The 24,695-nt window shown below is 48.7% G+C and overlaps 1 protein-coding gene across 2 annotated transcripts; it reads left to right on the top strand.

Annotated features, from left to right (window-relative positions):
* Positions 1-526: 526 nt before the first annotated feature.
* On the top strand, positions 527-22,865 carry dll4 (delta-like 4 (Drosophila)). 2 transcript variants are annotated; one of them, XM_078233568.1, is made up of 11 exons: positions 527-892; positions 1,236-1,487; positions 2,659-2,716; positions 6,456-6,719; positions 7,426-7,486; positions 7,996-8,126; positions 9,053-9,222; positions 10,370-10,589; positions 14,462-15,191; positions 21,185-21,293; positions 21,960-22,865. In XM_078233568.1, the coding sequence occupies exons 1-11, from the start codon at positions 839-841 to the stop codon at positions 21,963-21,965; spliced, it is 2,055 nt and encodes a 684-aa protein (XP_078089694.1). In that variant the 5' UTR covers positions 527-838; the 3' UTR covers positions 21,966-22,865. The 2 variants fall into 2 exon arrangements, with proteins under 2 accessions (XP_078089694.1, XP_078089693.1); XM_078233567.1 differs by lacking the exon at positions 21,185-21,293 and having other exon boundaries at positions 21,960-22,859.
* Positions 22,866-24,695: the final 1,830 nt, after the last annotated feature.

The following is a 24,695-nucleotide window of genomic DNA, read 5'->3' as shown; positions in this document are numbered from 1 at the left end:
TATTCAATTTAAAGCAACACTGGATAAACTAGAAATAAAACATCATCGGAGCCCTGTTTTACAACGAGAGCTTAATTCTAAAAGAAATTACAGTGTCGGCCTTTAACTCCCTGAATTCCTCATTTTAAAAAGGTAAACTTTCTAGGAAGGGGAAGGGCGGAGACTCTCAGTGAGCTGTCCCTGCTCCCAGTGTGTTGCTGTTTGAAGGTGAGCTGGATATTGAGTATTTGACCAGGACACTGGCCAGCTGCTGCTGCCTGTCATTATCTGGGTTCCTGCACTGGGATCTGGCCACAAAGAAAACTCCTGCTCTGGATTAATCCTGGGTGCAGCCAGCAATTTATCAAGGTGATAATGATGAGTCAAAGAGAAAGTGGAAGGTCCACACACACACACACACACCATGGCGGTGATTGACAGCCTGGCTAATACATGCAAAGTGGGAGGACCCCCAGTTCTCCTCCCAGTGATTGACAGCCTGGCTAATAGAGCTTCTATTTAAAGGGAGCTAGCAGGCTGTGCAGCTGCACAGAAGTGTCACAGAGAGAGGGGCTGGTGCCTATCCCACACACACACTCCCACACAGACTGCAGCCTACACATTACGGGGGCAACCTAACGGGAGCAGGGTTTTGGCTCCGGATTGACACCTGGTTTGGAGCTTGCTGCGGGAGTGAACCAACCTGTATTTATCCGTCCCTGGATCTAACTGCATTTGGAGAAGCCAGTTTAAAGTCTTGCTGATTAGTTTGTTTTTAGAGAGACACTGACCTGCCTGTGGGAACCCGGGGAGTCACAAGAGGAAAACATATTGAGGCTTTGGAGAGTGTCACTGTGGAATGGCAGCTTTACACAGCATTGGCACCGCGCTCTTTCTGCTCCTTGTGCCCCAGGTAAACCTTCCATTTACCCCCCTCACCCTCATCCATTCACCTCTCTAACTGGAGGCTGCATTACCATCTCCCTTAAATCCCCACCTCTCCAGCTAGTGCTGGATCTCTATACCTCTCTCTCTCTCTCCCCCTCTCAATCCCACCTCTCTCGCTGCCCCTCAAACCTCCCCTCTTTTTATCTCCCTGCTCCCTCTCTTCTCCTTCCCCATCTCCCCCTCTTTCCCCCATCTACCCCCCTCTCTATCTCCCCTCTCTCCCCCTCCCCTCTCCCTCTATCTCCCCCCTCTCTGATTTGTGCCATCTTGCCTCTCACTCTGGTTTCTGTGTGTTTTGTATTTTGAAGGTTTCCAGCAGCGGTACCTTCGAGTTGAGGATTGAGGAGTTTGAGAATGCCAGGGCTCTGCTGGCGAGTGGCAGTCAGTGTGTTCCGGACTGTCGCACCTTCTTTCGGGTTTGTCTGAAGCATTTCCAAAAGGTGGTGTCCCCGGAGCCCTGCACCTACGGCAGTGTGCTCACCCCGCTGCTGGGCAGCAACTCATTCCGGCCGCTGCTCACTCACAGCCTCGTCAGCCTCAACTTCACCTTCAAATGGCCGGTGAGGCTCCCAGCTTCACCCTCTCGGGACCGCGGGGGGCGGGAGGCAACAGACACACACACAGACACACACACACATAGACAGACAGACACACACACAGACACACACATATAGACACACACACACACATAGACAGACACAGACACACACACATAGACACACACACACATACACACACATACACACATAGACACACACACATAGACACACACAGAGACAGACAGACACACAGAGACACACATACAGATACACACACAACACATACAGACACATAGTTACTGTTTCATGGGGAGAAGGCTTTGCCCTCTTCAATAAAACGAAATTTCAGAGTGAGAATCTGGCACAGCGCTGGAGAATGGGAATATCTCTGGGAAAGAAATTGAGTGAGCGATGGAGAGGGGTCGGAGACTATGAGCTAATACAGATAGATGATAGACACAGGAACAGGGAAAAGCCACACTCACGGACAGAGACACACAGACACACAGAAACACAACCAGAAAGGATCTAGAAATACACTGACAGACACACAGAGAGACAGATACATAGACAGAGACACAACCAGAAAGGATCTTGGACAGAAATACACAGACACACAGAGAGACACACTGAGAGACACAGACATAGAGATACAGACAGACACAGAGTGATACACAGGCAGAGACACACAGACTCACACATACAGACACACAAAGACAGAGATACAGTCACAGACAGACACACGCAGACTCACATAGAGGCAGAGACACACAGAGACGGAGAGACACAGACAGGGATAGTTACACAGACAGGGATAGCTACACAGACAGGGATAGCTACACAGACAGACACACCGAGACCGAGTGATTGACACACAGGCACAAGACGTAGAGACAGGAAAATAGAAACACAGATACACCTAACAAGTGGTGTTTAAACCGTTACTAATGCACAGATACAGGGAGCACCTCACCTTTATCCAAACACAGAGGGAGCAGACGCACCCTCACAGAATAACCCGGGAATAACCCGGGAGGGGACTTCATCAGAAATGAAACTCTTTGACCCAGTCTCCAGGACTGGGGATCTTAGAACCGGCTCCCTCCACTGATAAATCTTATTACTATTACAACAAATGCAGATGATTAAATGGCCGTTGCTAACTGTGGTTTCTATCTGTTCTGTTTGACAGGGAACTTTCTCGTTGATAATTGAAGCCTGGAATTCTCCCTCTAACCTGCCGAGCTCCAGTAAGTGTCCGGCTTTCACACACCGCGAGGGGGCGGCAGCGAGCCGCACCTTCTCTGCACCAAAGTCCTAGTGAAATAGTCACTTTAAAATTATTACAACTTTTAACAAAAACTTTTCGCGTTCCCCTTCCCACCTTTTATTTTTAATTATATGGCGATGCCCGGTGTAGAGGGTTTCGAAGTTACTGCCTCCAGTTATTAGCTGAATTAGCAGCTCTGCATCCCAGGGCCCTTGAGTGATCAACACAATCAACTTCCTTTCGTTTATTTTTGGCGTGGGAAACCGAGCTGGAGGTTGGTGAGAAAAGTTAAACCTTGCCAAGAAGTCAAGGCGGCCTTTTCCTGCGTTTTACACCTTTAACAATAAACGCCGCCCTTTTTGGAAAGGCTTCATCCATTGGAATGGGGGAGGAGGAGGTTGACACATTGTTAGGGTACAAGAGATTCAAATACACTCATTACTCCGGGATTATCTCCATCATTCCGGGATTGTCACTCCCCATCACTCCAGGACTGTCCGTCTCCATCTCCACCGGATCTGTGTATCATTCTGGGACCCATGCATCTCTATTCCTGCAGGATTTGTGTGGTTTTATTTCTGTCACTCCAGGATCATTCCGGGAGCTGTGTGTTTCTATCATTCTGGGATCTCTGTATTCCTGCCATTCCGGGCTCTGCGTATCTCCACTTCTTCGGGATCTGTGTGTCTCCATCACTCCTGGATCAGTCAGGAATCACTGCAGGATTAGTCTGGGATCTGTGCATCTCTTATCACTCTGGGGTCACTCCAGGATCCGTGTCTCTCAATCACTCTGGAATCTGTGTATCTTTATCACTCCAGCTCCATCACTTTGGAACTACTCTCCAGGATCTATGCGTCTCAATCAGTCTGGGATTACTCCAGGATCTGTGTATCTCTGTCACTCTGGATCTCTCCAGGATTAATGTGTCTTCATGTGGGATCTGTGTATCTCCTTCAGTCTGTATTCACTCCGGATCTTCTTGCTTCCATCGCTCTGCGATCCGTCTGATCCATCATAAATATAGGAGGCCATTCGGTCCTCAAACCTGTTCCCAGCCTTCAGTGAGATCAAGGGTGATCTGCAGCCTATCACTGTACACTCACATTTGCCCCATTCCCCTTGATACCTTTGACTGAATGTATCGACCTCAGGTTTAAAATTGACAATTGAGCTAGCATCAATTGCTGTTAGTGCAAGAGAGTTCCAAACTTTTCCCACCCTTTGCACGAATAAAGTTTTTTTCTAATTTCATTCCTGAAAAGTCTGGCTCTAACTCTGAGTCCTAGGCTTTGCAATTAGCAGAAATTATTTCTCTCTATCTACCCTATCTATTCCCTTTGATACCATTAAAATTTTGATCAAATTACTTAACCTTTGAAATTCCAGGCAATACAATCCTGGTTTGTGTAATCTCTCATGGTAATTTAACTCAAGTATCATTCTGGCACATCTATGCTGTACTCCCTACAAGAACATTATATCCTTCCTAAGATGCAGTGCACCGGAGTGCTCACTGTACTCCAGGTGTAGCCTATCCAGGACTTTATGAGCTGAAACATGACTCCTTTTATTCTAGTCCTCGAGATATAAAGGCAGCATTTCATTTGGCTTTTTGATTATTTTGGTACATGTTCATGAGATTTTAACCATCAACCCACATGGACCCTCCAGTCTCTTTGGAGCTCCATTGGTTCTAGCTTTTCACCATTTAAAAAGTACCCCATTCTATCCTTTATAGGTGCAAAGTGGATGACTGCTCATTGGCATCCACTTGTCATGGTTTTGCCCTTTCACTCAATCTATTAAGATCACTTTCTAATTTTCCATCAATACCCTGGTGAAGTCCATAAAGGCTTTCCAAAGAGGACCCACAAAATAATGCAAAAGTGCCACAGTGAGGGTAAATGAATGAGTGGTGGCCAGCAGTGTGTCCTCTTCTCTCCTGCTCTCTGGTTGGGTCTGATAGATTGTTTCTGCGCTATAGGTCCTCTGTAATATCCATTTCAGTGAGAAATAGGAGCACCTGTCTCACGATAGGTTAATGTCTGTTTTCTGAAAAGGATTATTTAAACACTCATTACATCTAGTGTTTTCATTTATCAGCATTATATATGATCATTTAGATGGATGGGATCCATAGATACAAATCCATTTGGAAAGGAGTCTTTCATCCAAAACAGTTTGGGATTCACTTATAGTATTTGTCTATCTTTGTCATTCGTGAACTTTGATATGTGACTCTCCAACTCTTCATCAAGTTCATTAATAAATATTGTGAATCGTTGAGGCCCCAACACAGATTCTCATGGGACATCATTAGTCATATCCTGCCAATATCCCAAGTCTCTGTCCCCTGCCACTCAATCAATTTCCAACCCAGATCAATAATTTGCCTTCAATTCCATGAACTTCAACTTTAGCTAACCATTTATTATGAGAGACTTTAACAAATGCCTCCTGGAATCTTATCCCCCCCCCGGGATTAGGGTTATCTCAATCACTCTGGAATCTGTGTGTCTATATCACAGTAAGGAGTCGAACAACACCAGGTTAAAGTCCAAGAGGTTTATTTGGTAGCAAACGCCAGTAGCTTTCGGAGCGCTGCTCCTTCGTCAGATGGAGTGGAAATCTGCAGATTTCCACTCCATCTGACGAAGGAGCAGTGCTCTGAAAGCTAATGGCGTTTGCTACCAAATAAACCTCTTGGACTTTAACCTGGTGTTGTTAGACTCCTTACTGTGTTTACCCCAGTCCAACGCCGGCATCTCCACATCATGTCTATATCACTCCAGGATCAGTTTACATCCATCACTCCAGGAACAGGTTATTTCTATCATTCTGGGACCTACGTGTATCTATAACTCTGGACCAGTCCCATCACTCTGGGATTTGTGTGTCTCTATCAGTGTTGGAATCAGAGAACAATCTGTGATGATGGCGATGGATTTGATCTGGAAACGTCACTTGTTTTCTGCAGCCCAAATGCAGATCATTTGGGTTTTTGAGGAGTTAATTTTCTGGTGGAATTCCCCATTCCCCTCCCTATGAGCTGAAATTTAGCTGCAATGTAATTGGCTTTGCAACACACGTTACGTTGAGAATTGGCCTGGATAGAATTTGACAATTGTCCCCACCTCCCATTTCCCTGCTGCTGCTCACCACCCCTCCCATCACCCCCTGTCCGTGCCCGCTTCTCCCACACACATACACCCCACTCCCACCACCCCACCGTTCTCATCACTCCATCTCACCCGTAGCCTCCAGCAGCATTCCCCATTTTATTCTCGCAACCGCCCCCTTCCATCACTCCTGTCCCCCTCCTGTTTGCCCCATCACCCCCATTCCAGTCTCCTTGATCCTGATCCATGTCCCAGTCTCCTATTTCCAGCTGCCTGATCCGCACTGAGGCACACTGTGTTGAGGATGTTCCCTCTGAACACTTAACCAGTGTAGGATCTCCAGCTAGTTCATGAACCTTCCTATCACTGGCAGTAAGCCAGCATCCATTTTGAACATTAGTCCCTGGATTTCATAGAAATGATGTGGGGGAAGGGAGTGGGATATGTGAGTGCAGCATGAGAGCAAGGGGTTTGGGAGGATGTGATGGAGGCTCCTGTTTCACTAAAAACACTTGAAGGTTTTGCGTACCGTGCCATTCTTGTCTTAGACATTTACCCTCTTGCCCCGTATTAACCTGGACTGTTTGTTGTGCACAGATGTCACCAGCCCTGAGATGCTGATCAGCCGCTTTGCCATCCAAAGACACCAGTCTGTGGGCATGGCCTGGTCCCAGGATGTCCTCCACGGGGAACACACACAACTACGCTACTCATATCGGGTGGTCTGCAGCCACCATTACTATGGCGAGGGATGCTCTGACTACTGCCGGCCCAGGAACGACACCTTTGGACATTACACCTGTGGTCAAGAGGGGCAAATGCTCTGCATGGCTGGCTGGGAGAATGAATACTGTGCACAACGTAAGGCGAGAGGCACTCAGCATCCACACTGACCCACAGAGGGAGGGGGAGAGAGAGGAGAGGGAAAGGCAATAGAGAGGGAGGTAGATAAAGAGAGAGGGGGAGGAGGAAAGTGAGTGAATGAGTGAGCCATGTGTACCCCAGCACTGTGGGTTTTTAATGTCACCGGGGTTTCTTACTGTCCTGAATGTACCGGTTCTGGGAAGTTATGGCAGGCAATAGGAGGCTACCACTGGCACAGAGGGTTATTTATAGCACTGTCCATGATATGCTTGTCATTGGGGTCATTATTACTGGAAATGGGAGGAGAGAGGAAGAGGGAGATGTGTTTATCCTTGCACTAGGGGTAAATACTGCCACGGGGATAAATATTGGCACATGGAATAATTTTTGATTTGATTTATTATTGTCACATGTATTAACATACAGTGAAAAGTATTGCTTCTTGCGCGCTATACAAACAAAGCATACCGTTCATAGAGAAGGAAACGAGAGAGTGAAGAATGTAGTGTTACAGTCATAGCTAGGGTGTAGAGAAAGATCAACTTATTGCAAGGTAATTACTAGTACTGGGGGTAATTACTGGCACAGGGGGTAATTCCTGTTGTTAATACTGGCACAGAGAATTAGTACTCTGCAATCAGTCTGTAGTTTTGTTGGACTCGCAATGCCTTTGCATTCTGACTCTGTCTTCCATTCCCTGCAGCGATTTGCCGAGCTGGGTGCAGCACAGAGCACGGGTACTGTGGTCGACCAGGCGAGTGCAAGTAAGTTACTGACAGGTGTGAGGTCTGAGTTTGTTCATCTCCCCACGCTGATTTGACATCCCTCAGTATCACTCAGCCACACACATCACATTTTATTATCACCAGATCTGAGCATAACTCGGTCCAGATGTAATTATTTCTCCTTAATTTCTCACTAATATTGCTGCTCCACATGCTATCACTGCTATTCAACTTCACCTCACTCTGCCTCATCCTATTCCACTCCAATCTTCCTGCCATAACATACCCTACCCTAGCTCAACCCTTCCCTCTACACCACACACCCACCCTCCTCCTCCCAGACCTTGTACTGCCCCGTGTTTTCCTACTCCTACTTACCCACCCCATCCCAGGCTAACCTACCCCACCCATCAAAGGGATTGAGGTGGTTGGAATGTTATCTGAGGATGGGGCTTATTGGTATATCTGTGTTTCCAGGTTTCATGTTTCTTGTCGAGATCTGCAGGATAATTGACTTTGTGCCTTTTTCTCTCCCTCTCTCTCTCAAGGTGTCACTTTGGATGGCAGGGGTCTTTGTGTGATGACTGCATGCACTATCCAGGATGTTTACATGGGACCTGTCAACAGCCCTTTCAGTGCACCTGTAAGGAAGGATGGGGTGGCCTCTTCTGTAACCAGGGTGAGTGTCTGTGTCAGATCTACATGATGTTTTCACTCTTCCAAGCCCTTCATGGAACACAGTTCACAAAGTCTGTGTCAAAATAAACCCCTAGCTAATTGTCTGAAACTCTGGCAGTGTTTGATGACATTGGGTCAGTTGAGCCTGAAGTGGTCGAGACCCAGACACTTTATACACTCTCCCAGAGTTGTATCTAATTTGAGGGCTGGCATTTCCCAGTGTCCATCACTGGTTGTGACTAGTGAACACATGTAGTTCTGGATTGCACGGCTAACCAGCAGGATCCCACTGTCTCCGCACCCTGGGAATTGCATCGAAGGCAAGGGAGGGAATAGGGAAGAGTAAGCCACTGTGGGGACAGGTCCTCGTCCCACTCCTCCCCACAGTGTTTCACCCCTTCCCAGACTTTCATTCTGCCCCTTTGTCCCACAACCTGTGCTATCGATGAACTTGTGCTCTCGATAAGGCACATAGTCTTTTTCCCAGGGAAGGGGAATTGAAAACTAGAGGGCATAGGTTTAAGGTGAGAGGGGAAAGATTTAAAAGGGACCTGAGGGGCAACTTCTTCACGCAGAGGGTGGTGCGTGTATGGAATGAGTTGTCAGAGAAAGTGGTTGAGGCAGGGACAATAGCAACATTTAAAAACCATTTGGATAAGTACATGGGTGGGAAATGATTAGAGGGATATGGACCAAACGTGGGCAATGGGGATTAGCTGGGAGAGCCCCATGGTCGGAATGGACTGTTTCCCTGCTGTATTGCTGTATGACTCTATTCTGATTGGCCACTATGTTTAGTTATTTTGGAGAGGGGGGGAGTGTAGGTGGGAAATCTATGAGGAGGGAGTTCCTGGATCTGATTTACGTTGCTTGTGAATTGTGACTAACTTTTTTCTCTCTCCTTCTCCCTCTCTGCTTTGCACATAGATCTCAACTACTGCACCCACAATAAGCCCTGCATGAACAACGCAACCTGCACCAACACAGGTCAGGGCAGCTACACCTGTACCTGTCAGCCCGGCTACATCGGAAAAAACTGTCAATCGGCCATCTGCAAATGTGACAGTAGCCCCTGCAGCAACGGGGGCACCTGCATGGTAAGAGACAACACATACCCCGACTCTGCTTACCTTCAACTAGCTTAATACCCATCACCATCACCGCAGGGGAAACAAAGTGACATCCTCACGCAGCCAGGGAGGGAAGAATCCAAGCAGGGAGGGAGAGATTCTATGAAGGTGTTATGCTGTCTCACTAGCTGGACAAATGTTGTTATTTTCTTGAAGGATACATTCTTAATTCCATCCGAGCCACCAAATCAAATGCTGACTTTCCTCATTTCCCTCCACATTCTGCCCTTATATTCTCAGCTTATGGACCTCCAAGCTGTTCCAGAGATATCTATGGTGATAAATGGGCAAGGAGTGCAGGAAGGCACCCCCAACCCCCCCCCCCCCCCCCCCCCCCGCCCACGTTCCTGGCAGGTTAACTCTCAACATCTAGAGCGCATTGAGGAAGTAGTTAAAAAGGCTCACTGGGCTTTGGAAATAGAAGCATAGGTTGTGAAAGCACAAAGGTTATGACGGACCTTTATAAAACTCTGGTTCAGCCTCAACTGGAGTATTGCATCCAATTCTGGGCACCACACATTAGGAAGGACGTGAAGGCTTTGGAGTTGGCTGCAGAAAATATTTATCAGGGTGATTCCAGGAATGAGAGACTCTTCAGTTCCAAGGACAGATTGGAGAAGCTGGAGTTGTTCTCTTTGGAGATTAGAAGGTCGAGAGGAGATTCAGTAGAGATCTTCAAAACCACGAGGGGTCTAGACAGAGTAGATGGAAAGAAACCCTCCCTGTTGTTGGAAGGATTGACAATCGGAGAACACCGATTTAAGGTGAATGACAGAAAAAGCAAGGGCAACACGAGGGAAGATTTTTTTTGTGGTAGGTGGTTAGGCTCTGGAATGCACTACAAGTGTGATGGAGGCAGACTCCACTATAGCTTTTGAAAAGGGAATTGGATAAGGATGAGGAGAAAATAATTGCAGGGTTATGGGGAAAGGGCAAGGGAGCGGGATGTATGGAGACAGCATGGAAATGATGAACTGAATGGCCTCCTTCTGTGTCATAAACATTCCATGATTCAATGTTGCAGACAGAGAGAGACTCCAAAGTGAGTGTAGCCTTTATCATCTTCCCATGAACTCAGTGATTTGTTTCTAACGTTGTGGTCATTTTGTTGCAGGAACTGGATGATGGTTACAAGTGTTCTTGTTTACCTGGTTTTATTGGGCATCATTGTGAGGACAGCACTCTGACCTGCGCGGACTCCCCCTGCTTCAATGGTGGCTCCTGTTTTGAGAGCTCACAGGGAACCCCTTACAGCTGTAGCTGCCCTCTGGGATTCACTGGCTTAAACTGTGAGCAGAAAGTGGACCGCTGTACCAACAACCCTTGTGCAAACGGTAATTCATGGGGTCTTGTCCATTTTTATTACAGTGTTTTTCCTTGTAACCACGATGTTTAAATGTAGAAGAACCTGATTCAAAAATATGCTTTGAACTATAGTGTCGTCAGATAGAGGAGAGGCCCCATTGGCCCATTGTGTCTTTGTTTATGAATTTCAAACTAATCCCACTGCCCCACTCTCTCCCCATAGCCCTAAATTCACTGACCTATACTCTCCCATAGTCCCGTATCAACCCCAAACTAAGCCTGCTGCCCCACTCTCTCCCCATAGCCCAAAATCAACCCCAAACTAAGCCCGCTGTCCCACTCTCTCCCTATAGCCCAAAACACACTGACCTGTACTCTCCTCATAGTCCTGTATCAATCACAATAATTTCACTGCCCTGCATTCTCCTCAGAGCTCAGTATAAATCTCAAACTAATCCTGCTATCTATACAAAGCTCTATATCAATGCCAAATTTAAACCATCCTCCTCTAAAATCTGACCATAATACAAGAGGAACCCCCCCAGCCCCCCACCCCCTCATTCATACCCTCAGCCCCTACAGTTTGTGGATTATGAAGGATGTCTGTATGTTTGGTGTGTGTCACACTGTCCCACTATCCCAGAGCCCCCTTTCTCCTACAAACATTAGTCCTTCAACAATCCTAGTCCCAACACGATAGTATAATTCTCAGATCTCACAACACATTTTCGGCTCTCTTTACAGCTCTTAAAAACCTCCATTTAAGCTCAGTTGGCGGAGGAACTTCTCCTCCCACTCCAGTTGTAATTACCTTTTAAAGGTAATCACCCTGCTGTAGTGTGTATGTGTGTGTGTGTGGGTGTTGGAACAGAGTGAGAGAGGGATAATAAATTCAGCACAAGTTACTTGGGAACTCAGTTATAAGGGGTGCTGCTTTAAGGGATGGGCAATAAATGCTGGCCAAGCCAGTGCCATCCACATCCCCTGAACAAATACATTTAAAATAATTTAAAATGTCAGAATGGCCAAGCTGAGCAATTAAAATCAAACAGGGTCTTCCAGCCGGGGAAGGATCAAAAGCAGTGAAATGGTTCACTTGGGCAAGGTTGGAGAGTAATGAGAATGCTGGAAAGTGGTCGATTACTGTTTTCATCTCTGCTCACTAAAATACTCCCGGCCGTGTGCTGTGGGCGAATAAACCTCAGCTTTCAAACATTGTCTGAATGTCTGAATGACCGCTGGACCTGAATCCTGTGTCAATGTGCCACACCGCGCCAGCTGTGTGATCTGGTATTTGAACAATGTAAGAAGTTTAACAACACCAGGTTAAAGTCCAACAGGTTTATTTGGTAGCAAAAGCCACACAAGCTTTCGAGGCTCTAAGCCCCTTCTTCAGGTGAGTGGGAATTCTGTTCACAAACAGAACTTATAAAGACACAAACTCAATTTACATGAATAATGGTTGGAATGCGAATACTTACAACTAATCAAGTCTTTAAGAAACAAAACAATGGGGAAACTATGCAGACGCTGCGACAACGGATGAATGAACACCGCTCGACAATCACCAGGCAAGACTGTTCTCTTCCTGTTGGGGAGCACTTCAGCGGTCACGGGCATTCGGCCTCTGATATTCGGGTAAGCGTTCTCCAAGGCGGCCTTCGCGACACACGACAGTGCAAAGTCACTGAGCAGAAACTGATAGCCAAGTTCCGCACACACAAGGACGGCCTCAACCGGGATATTGGGTTTATGTCACACTATTTGTAACTCCCACAGTTGCGTGGACCTGCAGAGTTTCACTGGCTGTCTTGTCTGGAGACAATACACATCTTTTTAGCCTGTCTTGATGCTCTCTCCACTCCCATTGTTTTGTTTCTTAAAGACTGGATTAGTTGTAAGTATTCGCATTCCAACCATTATTCATGTAAATTGAGTCTGTGTCTTTATAAGTTCTGTTTGTGAACAGAATTCCCACTCACCTGAAGAAGGGGCTCAGAGCCTCGAAAGCTTGTGTGGCTTTTGCTACCAAATAAACCTGTTGGACTTTAACCTGGTGTTGTTAAACCTCTTACTGTGTTTACCCCAGTCCAACGCCGGCATCTCCACATCATTTGAACAATGGGCAGAGCCACCACTATGCAGATAATAGTGGGAGCACTCATTGCAGGGGACGTTGGCACAGGGTCTGTCTTATTAAAACCACAGAGAGGTCAGAAGATGCCTGTGTCCAAGCTCAAACCTATGAGGTCTCTCAAGGAAACTAAGACCCGAGGGATTGGGTATAAAAAAACGGACAGCATTACAGCGACTAAAACTGCTTAAGTTAGTGGAAGGATATGCAGATGTTTTTGCCTCTGAATCCGTGAACTCTCGTGTTATTAAACGTGACGGCGGAACACTACAAGGGTCTTGGTGAAACCATACGGGATCACCGGCAAAGAGACTAACGATCCCCCAAGAGGTCGTCAGAACAATGTTAGAGCAAGATCAATCTCACAGTTAAAGATCAAACCTTCCAGAGATGGTACCAAAACCCCACGGGTCATGGAGGTCCTATAGTAATTTTAAAAATATATAAAGTTGGTAAGTTTGATTAATGCCCCATGTTCAAGGTGGATAAGCTGATTCAATGTCTAGGAATTGCCAACTTTGTGTCCCCCCTGGATTCTGAAAGGGTATCGGCCATTATTGTTAATAGAATCTGTCTTTCTAATAATGGGAACCAGTTCCGAGTGATTCTATCTGGGCGATTCAGGGCCTTTGCCACCTGTCAGCGGCTAATGGGTGGAAAGATGGGGCCTAGTGCGCAGCCACAATCCAATCAAATCTCCTGAGCTGAATAAGGGAAATCAGCTTTTGGGAGTCTATGGAATGCCTGATGTTCAGATTCAATACTGATGGTTAGGCATTTCTCCTGTAAGTTCCTTCTCCAGAGGGTTCTGTTGGATGTTGAGCTGGGGGCAGAACCATTCTAGGTTATAAATGTGTTAGCGATCAAATAGGTTATGAAGACACCAAAGAACCAATTTATTAGAGCAATCATGCCCCTCTTAAAAGGCCTGGGTCACACGTGGGTTTTTGTTCCTCCAAACATGAGCCCTCACCAATGAGTATAGAGCTGGGTTGGCAAATGGAAATGTGACACCCTCTCCCAACTGGATGGACTCACTTCAGCCCCTGGCTGTTTGCTGGCAGGAGGTAGGGGGATGTGTGATAGAGCGAGGGAGGGATGAGGTGTGAGCCACAGACTTCTGAGAGCTCGGTATCTACTGTCAGGACAGAGCTATAAAACTGAAATTGTACTAACTATCAGAATGACCAAGGTGGTTTGGCATAGCTTGAAGTAATCTTTAGGGGGAATTGATTGATCGGGAAGGAATCCCAGCTTTGAAGGTTCAAAGACAGAAAATTGTTCAGTTGATGGTGGTTGGAGAGGATGGACCAGTGAAGATGTGTTTAAAGGAAAGTAATCCCAGTTTCTGTTTTGTTCATCTCTTCACGTAAAGACCTCAACCACGGCTGAATAAATCTCGCTTGTTTTAAACATTTTGTTCTACTCTGTGTGTGCATGTGTGTGCGTGTGTGTGCGTGTGTGTGTGTGCGTGTGCGTGTGTGTGCATGTGTGTGCGTGTGAGAAAGATGTATCAGTCGAGTTTTGAAGTGGTGCCCCGCCCCCCCGACCCCGGTTTTGTCCTGTCTGCGTATCCACTGGGCAAGGCCTGTGTACCCCTCACATGAGGCCTGTGCATCCTTGCACGAGGCCTGCGCATGTCCCACGCGAGGCCTGCGCATGTCCCACACGAGGCCTGTGCCTCCCAGACTGGATCTAGCCTGCGTTTGTTGAGTGTTAATTCAGAGCCGCCCTTTGCTGAACTGTTATCCTCTGCCCCCCCTATAGGAGGCCAGTGCTTCGATCGGGGGCTGTCGAGAATGTGCCGCTGTCAGGCGGGCTTTGCTGGACAAAGGTGTGAGATTAATGTGAATGACTGCGCCAGAAACCCGTGTGCCAACGGAGCCACCTGCGTCGACCACATCAACAACTACACATGTGTGTGCTCAGCCGGTTTCTCAGGCCGGGACTGCAGTCAACCGCTGGGGGATGAGTGTGACTCCAGGCCATGCCATAATGGCGGGACGTGCCACGCTGGCATATATGGCAAGAGCTTTGTGTGCCAATGCCCATTCAACTTCATGGGTGCGCTGTGTGAGATCCCTGTGTTTCCCAGCCCATCACAGAAGCGGCAGCAGCCACCAAACTCCTTCCCCTGGGTGGCTGTGTCGCTGGCCTTCGGACTGATGGCTTTTGTCATGTTGCTGTGTGTCTTGGGCATTGCTCTGAGGCACATGCAGAGACCCCATGGGAGACAACACCGAGACACCGAGACCATGAATAATCTGACCGAGTCCCAGAGGGACAATCTGATTGTAGCTTCCCAGCTCAAACTCACCAACAAGAAGGTTGATTTGGAAACGGACTGTATCGTGGAGAAGACCAATTACAAAGACAGGAACTGTGCCCTGGATTGGAATTTAGCCACAGGCCTCAAGGCTGATCTATCCCAAGAATTCAAATGCCATAAAAATCACAGATGTAGAAAAGAGGAAGGTTTGCCCCTCAGAAACCCATGGTAAGTTATTCGGCATTTCTTCCGCTCACTGTCAGATTTTGACTCTTGAACATGTACAATCAGAAGCTCCTTGGATTAGGGCCCAGTGAGTCTCCGCTTTTGTGATTAGAAACAAATCGGAATCTCTTTGGCTTTGTCCAAGATCAGAGGGATATAGCAGCATGGACGAGCTAGGGTCTGTCAGCATCTTCAGGACATTAGACCCCTGCCCTATGCATTCTGTGGGGGCTTGGGGGCGGGGGGGGCGCAGGGGTGAGGGGATGGGGTGAGGGGATGGGGTGAGATGAGAGGTCACTATTTCCCAAAGTGATCTCTGGGAAGAGACTGCTGCAGATTTTTGGTATTGGGATAGAGTGTAGAGGGGTGCGGCTGTGCAGGACGGATGGAGAGTGTGCAGGGCGCGGGGGAATGTCCAGGCCAAGAGTGTCCCTCCCTCCCTCCCTCCTCCCTCCCTCTCTCCCTCCTTCTCTCCCTCATACAATTGTCTGGGGTGCGGAGAGATTAAATACAGGCACAGGGTTTTCCCTCATGTGCAGCAACTCCGTGCAGTGTTCTCGATATTAAATCTCCAGGGGATTGAGACTCCAATTCCTCTCGAATCTGCAACTCCTCCTGACTCTCTGGCTGTGTAACATTAGACTCACAACACATCACAGCTATTAAATGTCCTGTAAAAGACACGGGTTTAGCGAGATCGAGCAGGCTACTGTCACAACACCAAACACCTTGTGTTAAATAAAAGTTCCTCCGTCACCATCAGGTCACATCAACCAGGGCTCACTGTTGTCATGGAGATCCCAGACTGATGCTCATTGCTGTCATGGAGATCCCAGACTGTGCTCACTGTTGTCATGGAGATCCCAGACTGTGCTCACTGTTGTCATGGAGATCCCAGACTGATGCTCACTGTTGTCACAGAGATCGAGACTGGTGCTCACTGTTGTCATGGAGATCCCAGACTGTGCTCACTGTTGTCATGGAGATCCCAGGCTGTGCTCACTGTTGTCATGGAGATTCCAGACTGTGATCACTGTTGTCATGGAGATCCCAGACTGTACTCACTGTTGTCATGGAGATCCCAGACTGGTGCTCATTGTTGTCATGGAGATCCCAGTCTGGTGCTCACTGTTGTCACGGAGCTCGCAGATTGGTGCTCACTGTTGTCATGGAGATCCCAGACTCCTGGGGAAGGAGCTTGTGACGTGTTGGTGGATGAAGGTGAGATGGTGGTGATGTCACTGCTTGGTGCTGTACTCAGGGTGGGGTGGGGTGGGGTGGGGAAACCCTCAGACCCTCCACACACGGTGTGACCAGGAACACCAATGTGTTCCTGACTTGGAGCACAAGGGCCGATTGAATAAAGCCAAGACAAGGAGCCCAACTTGGGGAGGGATGGCAGAGTTAGGTGGGGAGGGAAGGGGGATGGGGGAGGTGAGGTGAGGGGAGGGAGCTATGAGGCCACTATTTCCCAAAGTACACTCAGGGAAGACACTGCCTGGGATATCTGAGACTCATTCCACACTGAGTTCAGGGAAGGAACACGATGATCTTAGTTCTAGGTGGCGATCCCAGCAACTCCCAGCTCTCCAAACTTGGCGAGTACTCACTCCTGAGGATGATCAGGGGGATGGGGCAAGAGTTGAGGGTAGGGACCAGGGAGTTGAGGGCAGGACTGGGCTAGGCCCTGTGGCCTCCATAATGTTCCCAGTGATATGAAGTTATCGGAGTTTTTTGAAGGGGGTGTGTCCAGTGTGTAATTCAATGCGAATGTAACGTAAACCTGGAGGCACAAGCTTGGAAATCTGAGACTGTCGAGGAGATTTCAGCTTCAGCGCCCAGGCTCAGACATGGGACCGTTGATGATAATAACCAGCCCATTCATATTGTAGGACATGAACTGCCCAGAGAGGGTGGGGTTTCACACAGGGGTTTGTGTCGTTTGACAGACCAGACACTGACTTTCCCACTCTGGGAAGCAAGCCCAGCATGGACAGAGAGATCTAAGGCTCCCCTGAAGTTAACTCAACCAGCTGTCTGTGCTCTGAGTCAGAATCCTGTGGGTTCATAGTCAGAATTATAGCACAATAATCACAACATATATAGAAAATGGAAGCAGGAGTCGGCCACTCAGCTCTTCGAGCCTGCTCCGTTATTCATTCAAATTTAATACCCTGATCCTGCCTTCCCCCCCATGGGGGCGGCACGGTAGCACAGTGGTTAGCACTGCTGCTTCACAGCTCCAGGGTCCCGGGTTCGATTCCTGGCTCGGGTCACTGTCTGTGTGGAGTTTGCACATTCTCCTCGTGTCTGCGTGGGTTTCCTCCGGGTGCTCTGGTTTCCTCCCACAGTCCAAAGATGTGCGGGCTAGGTTGATTGGCCAGGTTAAAAAAATTGCCCCTTAGAGTCCTGGGATGCGTAGGTTAGAGGGATTAGCGGGTAAAATATGTGGGGGTAGGGCCTGGGTGGGATTGTGGTCGGTGCAGACTCGATGGGCTGAATGGCCTCCTTCTGCACTGTAGGGATTCTATGATTCTATGATCCCTTGGTCACTTTAGCCTCATCCAGCCATATCGAATTCCTGCTTGAAATCACGCAACTACTTTCTGTGGGAGTGAATTCCACACATTCACCACCCTCTGGGTGAAGAAATTCCTCCTCACTTCAGTTCTGAAAGGTTTACCCCTTATCCTCAAACTTTGATCCCTCCATCATCGGGAACATTCTTTCTGCATCTACCCTGTCTAATCCTGTTAGAATCTTATAAATTTCTATGAGATCCCTTATCAGTCGTTTAAATTCCCACGAATATAATCCTAACGGATTTAGTCGCTCCACATACAACAAACCTGCCATCCCAGGAGTCAATGATCTCTCAATGGCAGAACTGAGGGAGGGGCAGTGCTGTGGGAGCTCTGCATTGTCAGGGGTGCAATATTGAGGGACCATTACACTCTCAGTGGGTGAATACTGAGGGAGTGCTGCATAGTCGGAGGGGCAGTACTGAGGGTGTGCTGCACAGTCGGAGGGGCAGTACTGAGGGTGTGCTGCACAGTCGGAGGGGCAGTATTGAGGGTGTGCTGCACAGTCGGAGGGGCAGTACTGAGGGTGTGCTGCACAGTCGGAGGGGCAGTACTGAGGGTGTGCTGCACAGTCGGAGGGGCAGTACTGAGTGAGTGCTGCACAGTCGGAGGGGCAGTACTGAGGGAGTGATGCACAGTCAGAGGGGCAGTACTGAGGGAGTGATGCACAGTCGGAGGGGCAGTACTGAGGGAGTGATGCACAGTCAGAGGGGCAGTACTGAGGGGGTGCTGCACAGTCGGAGGGGCAGTACTGAGGGTGTGCTGCACAGTCGGAGGGGCAGTACTGAGGGTGTGCTGCACAGTCGGAGGGGCAGTACTGAGGGTGTGCTGCACAGTTGGAGGGGCAGTACCGAGGGAGTGATGCACAGTCGGAGGGGCAGTACCGAGGGAGTGATGCACAGTCGGAGGGGCAGTACTGAGGGAGCACCACGCTGTCGGAGGGGCAGTACTGAGGGAGTGCTGCACTGTCGGAGGGGCAGTACTGAGGGAATGCTGCACTGTCGGAGGGTCAGTACTGAGGGAGTGCTGCACAGTTGGAGGGGCAGTACTGAGGGAGTGCTGCACAGTTGGAGGGGCAGTACTGAGGGAGTGCTGCACAGTCGGAGGGGCAGTACTGAGGGAGTGCTGCACAGTCGGAGGGGCAGTACTGAGGGAGTGCTGCACAGTTGGAGGGGCGGTACTGACGGGGTGCTGCACAGTCGGAGGGGCAGTACTGAGGGAGTGCTGCACAGTCGGAGGGACAGTACTGAGGGAGTTCTGCACAGTCGGAGGGGCAGTACTGATGGAGTTCTGCACAGTCGGAGGGGCAGTACTGAGGGAGTGCTGCACAGTCGGAGGGGCAGTACTGAGGGAGTTCTGCACAGTCTAAGAGGCGGTACTGAGGGGGTGCTGCACAGTCGGAGGGGCGGTACTGATGGAGTTCTGCGCTATTAAGCAGGAATTGACCGGAGTAGAATTCCTCAGGAAATGAATCAGCTCGAGTGTGTCAATCTATTATGGACTGATTTCATGTTCAGTGCAGTGCCTAAAAGCTCAGGCAGGGACCGAGTTACTGCCACTGGGCTGCTGGATTCAAACCTGTTGAAGAATTCTGTAATTTGAATTAATCGGTGTGAACTACGAGTTACCCCGGGTAGTTTTCCCGTCTGCTCCCTCCTCTTGCCTCCCCAGTAATGTTGACGCACAATGGGTACAATGTAACCCACCTCATCTCGCCCACCACCATTTTCACACACACACACACACACACACACACACACCGCCCCCGCCCCCCCCCCCCCCCCCCCGCTGTTTGTCAGCAACATTCAAACAACCTCCTCGCCTGTCTCTGGCTGCTCTCCTGGGAAGACCCAACCCCAGTCACTCTCTAAGGCCAGTGAGTGACCAAACCCACTGTTTTCAAAGGGGAGGTTGTCTAGAAATATAGAACCCCTACTGTGCAGAAGGAGGCCATCTGGCCCATCAAATTTGCACCGACTCTCTGAAACAGCATCTTACCCAGGCCTATCCGTACCATCCACCCTATCCCTGTAACCCCATGCATTTACCATGGCCTAACCTGCACCTAACCTGCATATCTTGGACTATGGGAGGAAACCGGAACACCCGAGGGAAACCCATGCAGACATAGGGAGAACGTGCAAACTTTACACAGACAGTCACCCAAGGCCGGAACTGAACTTGGGTCCCTGGCGCTGTGAGGCAGCGGTGCTAACCACTGTGCTATCGTGTTGCCCCATGCAAGTCATAGTCAGAGATATACAGCATGGAAACAGGCCCTTCGACCAACTCGTCCATGCCAACCAGAGTTCCTAAACTGAACTAATCCCATTTGCCTGAATTTGGCTCACTTCCCTCAAATTCTTTCCTATCCATATATTCAAATGTCTTTTAAATGTTGTAATTATACCCGACTCTACCACCTCCTCTGGCAGCTCATTCCATATACACACCACCCTCTGTGTGAAAAAGTTGCCCCTCAGTTCCCTTTTAAATCTTTCTCCTCTCACCTTAAACCTATGCCCTCTAGTTTTGGACTTCCTTACCATGGGGAAAAGACCTTAGCTATTCAGCTTATCTATACCCCTCATGATTTTATAAACATCTATAAGGTCACTCCTCATCCTCCTATGCTCCAGGGGAAAAGGTCGCAGCCTACCCAGCCTCTCCTTATAACTCAAACCTTCCAGTCCCGGTAACATCCTTGTAAATCTTTTTTGCACCCTTTCCAGTTTAATAACATTCTTCCTATGGTACGGCGACCAGAATTGTACACAGTACTCCAAATGTGGCCATACCAATGTTTTGTACAGTTGTAACATAACATCCCAACTCCTGTACTCAGTGCTCTGACCAATGAAGACAAGTGTGCAAAAATCCTTCTCCACCATCCTGTCTACCAGTGATGCCACTTTCAGGGAACTATGTATCTGCAACCCTTGGTCTCTCTGTTCGATAACACTCCCCAGAGCCCTGCCATTAACTGTGTAAGTCCTGCCCTGGTTTGTCTTACCAAAATGCAACACCTCGTATTTATCTAAATTAAACTCCATCTGCCACTCCTCGGCCTACTGGCCCAGTTGATTAAGATCCCGTTGTAGTCTTAGATAACCTTCTTCACAGTCCACTACACCACCAATTTTGGTGTCATCTGCAAACTTACTAACCATGCCGCCTATCCAAATCGTTTATATATATGGCAAACAACAGTGGACCCAGCACTGATCCCTGAGGCACACCATCTCAGTGAACTACTGGCTAACTCCACTGGCCAGTGTCAGGGTCACTCACTGGCTACTTTTGTGGAACTGTTATTTATAATTAACTTTCACAGCTAATGTGTTGAGCGTTACCATGTGCATCTGCTCAGCATTGTCTCAGACTCTCCCCTCACCTGATTTCCTCTTTGTTTAGTAGTGAAAAACTGGAGTGCAGAATATCCACGATATCAAGTGCCCAGGACCTGATGTACCAGCCCATATACCGGACCGCCGAGGGCATGCTGCACGATGTCATCACTGAGGTAAAGCAGACTATTGTGCGCAGCTTTGGGAGAAAGTCCACAGGGTGGGAGGCGGTATCGCCAGGGTGGGGGAGAGCTGTGCATGTGGACACCAGGTAGTGGGGAGGTATGGAGGAGTTGGGTATTTGACTAGAGAGAGTTTTGGTGGCTGGGTGGGGGGGGGACGGACACAATGAGGTCCACCGAGGGAGGGAGGTACATTGGGCTGGACAGAGATAGTATACATGGACAGAAAGGAGAGAGGGATACTGGGGGCAGCATTGAGAGATACACTGGGTGTGTGGATGGTCGGGGCGGTTTGAGAGAGTCAGGCTGTGTATTAGAACAGTTCTCTTCCATCGTTGGGCTCTGAGTCAGACTCATCTTCAAGTGTAAATTTCAGGCTGCAGCTCGTTTTAGCAGCGAATACCAGAAGAGTCTGTTGTTTTAAGGTTCTGGGCCTTCTCTCTAATGGATCTGAGGGCCAGGCCAGCAGTAACTCCTAACAAAGTGGTGAGAGAATTTCTGGAGCTTGAGGCTTCAGATGAGGACCTCCATCACCACACCTTTCACTGCTTTTCAAAGCGACAGCAATCCAGGATCCAGGATGGGAAGGTGTTGATCTAAGTCAGTGAAAGACATTTTGACTGATTCTCTCTCTCTCTCTCTTTCTCTCTGTCTGCCCAGGTTTAAGGCTGCAATGCCAGAGATACTACGGTCTGTCTGGGCTCTCCAGGTCTGTCTGTTTACACAAAGTGGGACTGCTGTTTTATTTATTCGCAACTTGCTACTGGGAGGAGAAACGTTTGGAAAGTGGAGACCGTGACTTTGTGCAGAGGCCCACTCTGGTTCTCAGTTTGGGAGTGGCATTGTGGAAATCTTTCAGCCCAGTGAGCTGCTGCTGTTACTGGAGAATGGGATTTGACGGACGCTGGGACCAGGCTGGTCCCTTTGACAAAGTGTCACAGACTGACTGAAGCTCTCTCAGCGTACCGAGCCTCTGCAGGAGAAGATGCTGAGAGTGCTGATCTCATGTTTCTGACTAAGAGAGATCTTTGTTACTGGCGGTGCTGATCCAGTGCGAACACAGACAAATTGTGATCGATCGCAAGCCCACAGCATAGTCTCTATTTATTATTTTTGCAGAGTGGAATGTATTTAACTGGGTCCACTTTAACATCGAGTCACTGGCTCACTCACAGTGACTGAAACAGGCTGAGATTTGGAGTTGAGATGAATGACAGACAGGAGTACTCACTGACAGATCCATGATTCACTCCCCTCAACTCCACTCTGGGATTGCATCAACATTCTCCCAGGAAACAGAGCCTCATGTACAGACAGCCCATTGCTGATCCCTTAAATCAAAGACCATGACAATCAATAATGTTATTTTTTTTAAGGTTGGGTATTTCATAATTAATTTAACTGTGAAGCACTGAACTTTGTACTTTTATAAAATTATTTTGTATATAATGTATATTTATAAATGTCTTCACATGTAAATACACTTATCAGTTCATCTATGGTTTTGATTTCTTGGCAAAGTTTGAATTTATTTTTTTGTTCAAACAATGAAATCATTCCTGCTGCAACATCTAGTGCCTGTGTCCTTCATTGAATGTGCCTGCATGCCAAACAGCAGCAACTCAAGAGGGATATCACAGCATTGCCAATTACACCATCTAGAAACCTGCATTTGAATGGCCATGTTAACTCAGAAATGTTGAACTTGAGTGAAAAGTGCAGGCCAAGTGTGAGCATTTGGTGTATCTGCAAGGGTAAGGGCGAGCTTTACTCTGACTCCAATCCTATGCTTTACCCATCCTGGGAATGTCTGATTGGGACAGTGGAGATGGAGCGTTATTCAGCATCTAATCTGTGCTGTATCTGTCCTAGGAATAGTTGTACCAAAATCTGCTGGTGCTCTGCCTCTGGGGGCTGTTCTCCCTGGTTGCCAATCTTTGATACCCGACTCCAGGATCCCCTCCTTCCCCCAGTGCCTCATGCCCTCTCCTTGCCCTGGTCCCTATGCCCCTCTTTCTCTCCGTTCCCTGTTTTTCTCCCTATTTCCTGTTTCTCCCCTGTCCCGTTTCTCTCCCTGTTCCTATCCATATTCTCCCGCTTCTCTATTCCCTCGTTTTTCTCTCTCTATTTCCTGATTCTTTCTTCTCTGTTTCTATCCCTATCCCCCCCGCCCCCGCCCCCCGTTTCTCTCTCTCTATCCCCCGTTTCTCTATCCCCTGTTTCTTTCTCTCTATTTCCCGTTTCTCTCTCTCTATCCCCATTTCTCTCTATCCCCCTGTCTCTCTCTATCCCCCTGTCTCTCTCTATCCCCCTGTCTCTCTCTCTATCCCCCTGTCTCTCTCTATCGCCCTGTCTCTCTCTCTATCCCCCTGTCTCTCTCTCTATCCCCCTGTCTCTCTCTCTATCCCCCTGTCTCTCTCTCTATCCCCCGTCTCTCTCTCTATCCCCCGTCTCTCTCTCTATCCCCCTGTCTCTCTCTCTATCCCCCTGTCTCTCTCTCTATCCCCCTGTCTCTCTCTCTATCCCCCTGTCTCTCTCTCTATCCCCCGTCTCTCTCTCTATCCCCCGTCTCTCTCTCTATCCCCCTGTCTCTCTCTCTATCCCCCTGTCTCTCTCTCTATCCCCCTGTCTCTCTCTCTATCCCCCTGTCTCTCTCTCTATCCCCCTGTCTCTCTCTCTATCCCCCTGTCTCTCTCTCTATCCCCGTCTCTCTCTCTATCCCCCTGTCTCTCTCTCTATCCCCCTGTCTCTCTCTCTATCCCCCTGTCTCTCTCTCTATCCCCCTGTCTCTCTCTCTATCCCCCTGTCTCTCTCTCTATCCCCCGTCTCTCTCTATCCCCCTGTCTCTCTCTATCCCCCTGTCTCTCTCTCTATCCCCCTGTCTCTCTCTCTATCCCCCTGTCTCTCTCTCTACCCCCCTGTCTCTCTCTCTATCCCCCTGTCTCTCTCTCTATCCCCCTGTCTCTCTCTCTATCCCCCTGTCTCTCTCTCTATCCCCCTGTCTCTCTCTCTATCCCCCTGTCTCTCTCTCTATCCCCCTGTCTCTCTCTCTATCCCCCTGTCTCTCTCTCTATCCCCCTGTCTCTCTCTCTATCCCCGTCTCTCTCTCTCTCTATCCCCCTGTCTCTCTCTATCCCCCTGTCTCTCTCTATCCCCGTCTCTCTCTCTATCCCCCTGTCTCTCTCTCTATCCCCCTGTCTCTCTCTCTATCCCCCTGTCTCTCTCTCTATCCCCCTGTCTCTCTCTCTCTCTATCCCCCTGTCTCTCTCTCTATCCCCCTGTCTCTCTCTCTCTATCCCCCTGTCTCTCTCTCTATATCCCCCTGTCTCTCTCTCTATCCCCCTGTCTCTCTCTCTATCCCCATCTCTCTCTCTCTCTATCCCCCTGTCTCTCTCT

The sequence above is a fragment of the Mustelus asterias genome, chromosome 18 (genome assembly GCF_964213995.1).
Source record: "Mustelus asterias chromosome 18, sMusAst1.hap1.1, whole genome shotgun sequence".
Lineage (NCBI taxonomy): Eukaryota > Metazoa > Chordata > Chondrichthyes > Carcharhiniformes > Triakidae > Mustelus > Mustelus asterias.
The sequence above is the reverse complement of the archived record's forward strand: the minus strand, read 5'-3'. Positions and strand labels throughout refer to the sequence as shown.

What these genes read in the sequence shown, in the direction of transcription:
- dll4 (XM_078233567.1), top strand. Translation starts at nt 839, where the DNA reads ATGGCAGCTTTACACAGCATTGGCACCGCGCTCTTTCTGCTCCTTGTG. An exon ending in ACTTCACCTTCAAATGGCCG is followed by an intron (nt 1,488 to 2,658) that starts GTGAGGCTCCCA and finishes TCTGTTTGACAG; the next exon opens with GGAACTTTCTCGTTGATAAT. An exon ending in CAACAACCCTTGTGCAAACG is followed by an intron (nt 10,590 to 14,461) that starts GTAATTCATGGG and finishes CCCCCCCTATAG; the next exon opens with GAGGCCAGTGCTTCGATCGG.